Source organism: Macaca fascicularis, chromosome Y (assembly GCF_037993035.2).
Source record: "Macaca fascicularis isolate 582-1 chromosome Y, T2T-MFA8v1.1".
In the NCBI taxonomy this organism is placed as follows: domain Eukaryota; kingdom Metazoa; phylum Chordata; class Mammalia; order Primates; family Cercopithecidae; genus Macaca; species Macaca fascicularis.
This window is the reverse complement of record NC_132903.1, coordinates 5,414,537-5,423,613: the sequence shown is the minus strand read 5'-3', so window position 1 is coordinate 5,423,613 and position 9,077 is coordinate 5,414,537. Positions and strand designations below refer to the sequence as shown.

The following is a 9,077-nucleotide window of genomic DNA, read 5'->3' as shown; positions in this document are numbered from 1 at the left end:
TTCTATAAGGGAAAAGTACCTAAGCCATTTTCGGCTTTGGCATGAAAGCATTCTTCAGTCACTGAATATAAATTCTATTACATGATGACATAAAGTATGATGCTAGAAGGCAATATGAAAGAAGGCCCTCCATTTCAACTCTTCTATTTTTAAATTCTAACCATACATTTTAAGACAAGATTTCAAAGGAACCTCTTAATTCAACCTGGTCTGTTATACAAGGCGCATTGAGAGAGTCATCCACCAATTCTGTGAGATAATACAGAAAAGGGGTGGATCCTGAAATAACAGTCCCCATTTGTTGAATGTTTTGTTTTATGCTAAGATTACAAACAACACTACCCTGACAACACATTCACCTCAGCCTTCTCTGTCTTGCATTTTGTTTATAATATCTTTAGTTAGGTAAGTGTGATAAATAGCCTAAATTTCTAAAGTCCTGGCAGGTGAAGATGAAAAAATTCATAACTTTTTATAAAGTAGATTGTAAATATAATCAAGCACAAAATAATTATATCAGGTCCTTATACATTTATCATCATTTTTGAAGTTAATATTAGCCTTCTTGAAATGATGTTTAAAGATATATTTTCTATAGTATGAAAATGGACTTTTTTTTTTTTTTTTTTTTTTTTTTTTTTTTTTTTTTTTGAGATGAAATCTCGCTGTGTTGCCAGGACTGGAGTGCAGTGTCACAATCTCTGCTCACTACAACCTCTGCCTCCTGGGTCCAAGCAATTCTCTGACTTAGCGTCCTGAGCAGCTGGGATTATATGAAAGTAACACCACTCCCAGTTAATTTCTGTGTTTTTAGTAGACATGGGGTTTCACCATGTTGGCGAGGCTGGTCTTGACTCCTGACCTCTTTATCCACCCTCCTCGACATCCAAAAGCGCTGGGATTACAGGCATGAATCATCGCGCCTGGCTGAAAATGAACTTTTTTTTATTGTGATAATACTTATTAACAGCTGTTCTTATGCCCTTTCAAATATAGATGCTTACCTTTCACTATTAGATATGAGATTGTTATTTTTAGATTTTGTTTTATTATACTTTATGCTCTAGGGTACATGTGCACAATGTGCAGGTTTGTTACATATGTATATGTGTGTCATATTGGTGTGCTGCACCCATTAACTCATCATTTATATTACATATATCTCCTAATGCTATCCCTCTGCCCATTCCCTACTCCCCAACAGGCCTTGGTGTGTGATGTTCCCCTTTCTGTGTCCAAATGATCTCATTGTTCAGTTCCCACCTATGAATGAGAACATGCAGTGTCTGGTTTTCTGTTCTTGCCATAGTTTGCTGAGAATGATGGTTTCCAGCTGCATTCACTTCCCTACAAAGGACACAAACTCATCCTTTTTTATGGCTGCATAGTATTCCATGGTGTATATGTGCCACATTTTCTTAATCCAATCTGTCATTGATGGACATTTGGGTTGGCTCTAAGTCTTTGTTATTGTGAATAGTGCTACAATAAACATACGTGTGCATGTGTCTTTATAGCAACATGATTTGTAATCCTTTGAGTATATACCCTGTAATGGATGGTTGGGTGTCCGGAGCTGCATGCCCCGGCCATAGCGAATAATAATTAAGGATTAAACGCCTGAGCTCTATTCATTTCCACCTTCTACCTCCTCCCTATCTTTGCCTTTATTCCCCTGTACTAATACCTCATTAAAGATGGCGCTCTTCCTGCTTCTTCTTCACTCACTTTTCCCGCGCCCGGGAAAATTGTTACTTAATAGCGCAAGCGCAACATGACGTCCGACCGGAGAAACCGAAACTAACCTGGCCACGCCTTCGGCAATGAGATCATTTCCGCCTTAGCCCAACCCCTTCCCTTCCAAGTGTATATAAGGCAGTGCATTACCGCCATTAAACGAGACTTGATCAGAGCACTGTCTTGTCTCCATTTCTCGTGTCTCTTGTTCCCCAAATTCCCACCCCCTCCTCCAGGGCCTACACTGACTATCCCACGGGCCGGGATACGTGGCGCCCGAACAGGGACCTGGAAACGAGGGACTCCGTGAGGAAGAGGATGCCAAAGGACGGTCGACCGCTAACAAAGACAAAAGGAGTCAAACTCTTCCGATCACCGCGGGAACCTGCCGCGTCAGAATCGAAGGTAAGTGACGCGTCCGAAATGGGACAAGAATTAAGCCAACATCAAATATATGTAGGACAATTAAAAGAGGCTTTAAAAATATGAGGAGTAAAGGATAAAGGTAATGATTTGTTTAAATTTTTTGATTTTGTAAAAGACACTTGCCCTTGGTTCCCACAGGAAGGAACTATTGATATTAAAAGATGGCGTAGAGTAGGGGATTGTCTTCAGGACTATTATAATGCTTTTGGGCAGAAAAAATTCCTGTAACTGCCTTCTCTTATTGGAACCTCATTAAAGATTTAATAGATAAGAAGGAGGCCGATCCGCAAGTCATGGCTGCGGTTGCTCAGACAGAGCATATTTTAAAGGCTAGCTCCCGCTCTAACCTCGCAAAGCCTCTGCAAGATACGGAGGAGGATCTCATTTCCCTCGAAAGTGATCATGAAGAAATAACAGATAATGAAATACCACACGAAAACAAACCAAAAAATATCCAATTTTACAGATGCTTCAAAAGGAGGAGGAAATTAATAAGCCTAATCAATCGGATATAAATTGGGATGATTTAGAGGAAGAGGCGGCTAAATATCACAACCCTGATTTGCCTCCCTTTACTTCATACCCACCCCCATATAATAAGACACATAATGAGGCTTCTGCGCCCATTGTTATGGCAGCAATAGATCCCAAAGAAGAATTAAAGCAAAAAATTGCTCAACTAGAAGAACAGATTAAACTTGAAGAGTTACATCAATCATTGATAATTAGGCTCCAAAAGCTAAAAACAGGAAATGAAAAAATACCTAACTCAGATGCCATGGAGGCTTCCTTGCGCCCACTTCAGCAGCCTGGACAACATGTTCCAAGAGGGGGGTTAGTTGCTAGCAGACATAGAGAAGACTCCTCCCCTAAAGACGTTTTTCCGGTCACTGAAACCATAGATGAACAGGGACAGGCTTGGAGGCATCATACTGGATTTGATTTTACTATTATAAAAGAGTTAAAGACTGCTGCCTCTCAGTATGGGGCTACTGCTCCATATACTCTTGCTATAGTGGAATCTGTAGCTGAGAATTGGCTCACTCCTACAGACTGGAATACCTTAGTCAGGGCAGTTCTTTCTGGGGGAGACCACTTAATTTGGAAGTCAGAGTTCTTTGAAAATTGTAGAGATACAGCTAAAATAAATCAACAGGCAGGAAACGGTTGGGATTTTGATATGTTAACTGGTTCAGGTAATTATGCAGACACTCAAGCCCAAATGCAATATGACCCTGGACTGTTTTCACAAATCCAGGCTGCTGCTACAAAAGCCTGGAGAAAACTTCCCGTTAAAGGAGATCCAGGGGCCTCGCTCACAGCGGTTAAACAAGGACCCGATGAGCCATTTTCAGACTTTGTGCATAGACTTATGACCACGGCAGGTAGAATCTTTGGAAATGCAGAAACGGGTGTAGATTATGTTAAACAGTTAGCTTATGAAAATGCTAACCCCGCCTGCCAAGCGGCAATCAGACCTTATCGAAAGAAAACAGATTTAACAGGATACATTCGCCTTTGTTCAGATATTGGGCCCTCATATCAACAAGGCCTAGCAATGGCCACCGCTTTTAGCGGCCAAACAGTAAGAGATTTCCTCATTAACAAAGATAAAGATAAAGGGGGATGTTTTAGATGCGGTAAAAGGGGACACTTTGCAAAAGATTGCTGTGAAAACCAAAATAAGAGTCCAGAAGCAAAAATCCCAGGCCTTTGCCCAAGGTGTAAAAGAGGAAGGCACTGGGCAAACGAATGTAAATCTAAAACTGACAGTCAAGGAAATCCTTTACCCCCCAGGCAGGGAAATGTGATGAAGGGCCAGCCTCAGGCCCCGAAACAAGCATATGGGGCAGTCAGCTTTGTTCCAGCCAGCAACAGCAATCCATTTCAAAACTTAGTAGAGCAACCCCAGGAAGTGCAGGATTGGACCTCAGTTCCACCTCCTACACAATACTAACACCTGAAATGGGACCGCAAACCTTAAATACCGGAATATATGGACCCTTACCACCTAACACTTTTGGGCTACTTTTAGGAAGAAGTAGTGTCACCATGAGAGGCTTACAAGTCCTCCCTGGAGTTATCGATAATGATTATGAAAGAGAAATTAAAATTATGGCCAGAGCTATTGATAGTATTATTACTGTCCCTCAAGGAGTTAGAATAGCTCAGTTACTCCTGCTACCTTTGGTTAAAACAGATAATAATATCCAATACTCTAATAGAAATATAAAAGGTTTCGGATCATCAGACATATATTGGGTGCAACCAATTACAAATCAAAAACCCTCTCTAACCTTATGGTTAGACGGGAAGGCATTCGCTGGACTAATAGACACAGGGGCTGATGTAACTATCATTAAACAGGAAGATTGGCCCTCTCATTGGTCTACTACAGAAACTTTAACTGACTTGAGAGGAATTGGACAAAGCAGTAATCCTAAACAAAGTTCTAAATACCTAACATGGACAGATAAAGAAAACAATTCAGGCCTCATTAAGCCATTTGTCATCCCTTACCTACCTGTTAACCTTTGGGGGCGAGATCTGCTCTCAAATGAAAATTATAATGTGTAGTCCAAATGATATAGTTACTGCACAAATGTTAACTCAAGGATACACCCCTGGTAAAGGTCTTGGAAAAGGAGAGAACGGTATCCCACAGCCTATACTGGTTTCAGGACAACTTGATAAAAAGGGGTTTGGAAATTTTTAGCTCAGGCCACTGACATACCTGCACCCCAAAGGTGCACTGACCCCATTACTTGGAAGTCAGATGAGCCCGTTTGGGTTGATCAGTGGCCTTTGCTCAATGATAAACTAAGTGCTGCCCAATAGTTAGTGCAGGAACAACTAGCAGCAGGACATATTGAGAAAAGTAATTCCCCTTGGAATACACCTATTTTTGTTATTAAAAAGAAGTCTGAAAACCTCTTTTCGATATATTAAAAGGAGACCCTAATCCAAAATCCCCCAGGTCCATTACTAAAGAAGCATTAATAACACTCCAACAGGTAGAACATGCCATTGCAACACAATTTGTTACCGGTATTGATTATTCTCAGCCATTAATATTCCTTATTTTTAACACAACAATAACCCCTACTGGCTTATTTTGGCAGAAAAATCCCATTATGTGGGTACACCTGTCCTCCTCCCCTAAAAAGGTTTTGTTGCCTTATTATGATGCCATAGCTGATCTAATTATCTTGGGAAGAGAAAACAGTAGAAAATACTTTGGAATAGAACCCTCTACCATTTTACAGCCCTACACTCAATCACGCATCCATTGGCTGTTACAAAATACGGAAGCCTGGCCAATTGCTTGCGCTTCTTACACTGGCGCGATTGACAACCATTACCCACCTAACAAACTTATTCAATTTTGTAAACTTCATGCGTTTGTATTTCCCCATATTACCAGTAAAGAACCTCTCAATGACGCATTACTAATTTTCACTGATGGATCTTCCACAGGACTTGCCGCTTACACTTACAATAATGTAGTCGTTAAATTCCAGACCACTCATACATCAGCTCAGCTGGTCGAATGGCAAGCTATAATTGCAGCACTATCAGCTTTTCCTTGTCAGCCACTTAACATTTATACAGACAGCGCCTACCTGGCTCATTCAATACCCCTCTTAGAGACCGTGTCTCAAATTAAAAATATTTCAGACACAGCTAATCTATTTTTACAATGTCAACAACTTATCCGAAAAAGGACTACTCCCTTTTTTCTTGGGCATATTAGAGCACATTTAGGATTACCGGGACCTCTAACACAAGGTAACGCAACAGCTGACACGGCAACAAAAACCATAGCCACAGTCACTACAGACAATTTGCAACAAGCACAAAAAGCACATGCCTTACATCATTTAAACGCCCAAACCTTAAGACTTATGTTTAAACTTAACAGAGAACAAGCTCGACAAATAGTTAAACAATGCGCCAACTGCATAACATATTTACCTGTTCCTCATCTAGGAGTTAACCCCCGAGGACTCATCCCCAACGAAATTTGGCAAATGGACGTTACTCACCACTTAGAATTCGGTCAACTAAAATATATCCATGTATGCATAGACACCTATAGTGGATTCATCAGTGCAACTCTCCAAACAGGAGAGGCCACCAAACATGTCATAGCTCATTTATTACACTGCTTTTCTATTTTAGGAATACCCAAAAAAATCAAAACAGATAATGGCCCCGGTTATATAGCCAAAACCTTCTTACAATTTTGTAATACCCTACAAATTAAACATACCACAGGCATTCCCTATAATCCCCAAGGACAAGGTATAGTAGAAAGAGCTCATCTGTCATTAAAAACTATTATCACAAAATTAAAAGGGGGGAGTTGGTACCCCGTGAAGGGTACCCCCAGAAACATACTCAATCATCCCTGTTTATCCTTAATTTTTTAAATTTGGACAGTCATGGAAAATCGGCTGCCGACCGTTTCTGGCATCCTGAATCTCAAAAACAGTTTGCAATGGTAAAATGGAAAGATCCACTTGATAGTTCATGGCATGGCCCCGATCCAGTTTTAATTTGGGGAAGAGGCTCAGTATGCATCTTCTCACAAAAAATGATGCAGCCAGATGGCTGCCTGAAAGATTGTTAAGACAAATAAATCATAACCATTGTCAGTCCAGGGAAGATAAATCTCCCTGAGAAGTTCTTTCCTTCTTGTTTTTCAGAAAATGAAGCCTAACATGAAATTCCTTTGGAGAATAATCGCTCTATATAACATAGTGACAGTCTATGCAGGTTTTGGTGACCCTCGTAAGGCAAAAGAATTATTACGAAAACAATACGGCCAGCCTTGTGACTGCAGAGGGGGACAAATATCTGAACCTCCGTCAGATAGAATCACCCAGGTGACCTGCACGGGCAAGACAGCTTACCTAATGCCAAACCAGTTATGGAAATGTAAGTCTACCCCAAGAGATACCTCACCTAGCGGGCCGCTCCTAGAATGCCCTTGTAGCTCTTTCCAATCTTCTGTACATAGTTCCTGTTATACATCCTATCAACAATGCAAATCAGGCAATAGAACATATTATACGACCACGTTACTAAAAACACAAACTGGAGGCATCAATGACGTACAAGTATTAGGATCCACTAATAAACTTGTACAGTCTCCTTGTAATGGCCAAAAAGGAAAGCCTGTTTGTTGGAGCACTACCGCCCCCATTCACATTTCTGTTGGAGGAGGTCATTAGATATTGCAAGAATTAAAACCGTCCAGAAAAAAATAGAAGAAATTCATAAAGCTTCTTATCCTGAACTTCAATATCACCCTTTAGCCCTGCCTGAGCTTAGAGATAATTTTAGGCTCAATGCCCAAACCTTTGATATCCTCAATGCTACTTACAATTTACTTCAAATGTCCAATACAAGCCTGGCCCAGGATTGTTGGCTTTGTCTTAAAATGGGCCCCCCTATTCCTCTAGCCATACCTAACCTTTCATTGTCCTATGTCAATTACTCAAATGAATCCTTAGTAAATAATTCCTGTCCTATGACCCCTCCCCCCCTTAGTTCAACCGATGACGTTTTCTAATTCCTCTTGCCTCTTTTCACCATCACATAATAACACTAAAGAAATTGACTTAGGCTATGTTGTGTTTGGCAACTGTACTTCCATAATCAATGCCACCAACCCTTTGTGTGCTATAAATGGCTCGGTTTTCGTTTGTGGAAACAACATGGCATATACATATCTACCTACAAATTGGACAGGGCTTTGTGTTCTGGCCACTCTTCTCCCCGACATTGATATCATCCCTGGAGATGAACCTATCCCCATCCCCGCTATTGAACATTTTATTTATAGACTGAAACGAGCCATACAATTTATTCCCTTGTTGGCTGGACTAGGAATCACCACTGCTTTTACTACAGGAGCCACAGGCCTAGGAGTCTCACTAACCCAATATACTAAATTATCCAATCAATTAATTTCAGATGTACAGACCTTATCCAGTACTATACAAGATTTACAAGACTAAGTAGACCCGTTAGCTGAGGTAGTTCTCCACAATAGAAGAGGTCTAGATTTGTTAATGGCAGAACAGGGAGGGATATGTTTGGCTTTACAGGAAAAGTGCTGTTTTTACACCAACAAATCCGGAATCGTCAGAGACAAGATAAAAACTTTGCAAGAAGAACTAGAAAAGCGCAGAAAAGGCCTGGCCGCCAATCCACTATGGACTGGAGTTGATGGACTTCTCCCCTATCTCCTGCCATTTCTTGGTCCTTTACTCACTCTTCTACTCTTCCTCACTCTCGGGCCTATAATCCTTAATAAGCTTATGGCATTTGTCAGACAACAAATCGAGGCCTTCCAGGCCAAACCTATACAGGTTCATTATCATTGCCTTGAGATGACTGAAAATGGTGAGTCTTATTTACCTTAATAAGACCACCTCCCCTGTGTGCCGAACTGGACAGTCAATGACGGGTAAGAGGACACTATCTCCATCGGAGCCTAAGACAGGAGGGCCGCCCTTGCTGCTGCCTTATCCCATGACGGGCCTAGAAGGTGGGGGTGAGTTGACCCAACCTAAGACAGGTGCAGTTCCCGAGGGGTTTTCTTATCATAAAAATATAAAAAGGGGGACCTGTCCGGAGCTGCACGCCCTGGCCATAGTGAATAATAATTAAGGATTAAACGCCTGAGCTATATTCATTTCCACCCCACACCTTCTCCCTATCTTTGCCTTTTTTCCCCTGTACTAATACCTCATTAAAGATGGCGCTCTTCCTGCTTCTTCTTCACTCACTTTTCCCGCGCCCGGGAAAATTGTTACTTAATAGCGCAAGCGCAACATGACGTCCGACCGGAGAAACCAAAACTAACCTGGCCACGCCTTCGGCAATGAGATCATTTCCACCTT

General features: G+C 41.3%; 1 protein-coding gene across 1 annotated transcript; it reads left to right on the top strand.

The window, feature by feature from the left end:
• Positions 1–1,897: 1,897 nt before the first annotated feature.
• LOC141409565 (uncharacterized) lies at positions 1,898–7,400 on the top strand. The gene is made up of 2 exons (XM_074030635.1): positions 1,898–2,142; positions 6,873–7,400. The coding sequence occupies exons 1-2, from the start codon at positions 2,056–2,058 to the stop codon at positions 7,398–7,400; spliced, it is 615 nt and encodes a 204-aa protein (XP_073886736.1). The 5' UTR covers positions 1,898–2,055.
• The last annotated feature ends 1,677 nt before the right edge of the window (positions 7,401–9,077 follow it).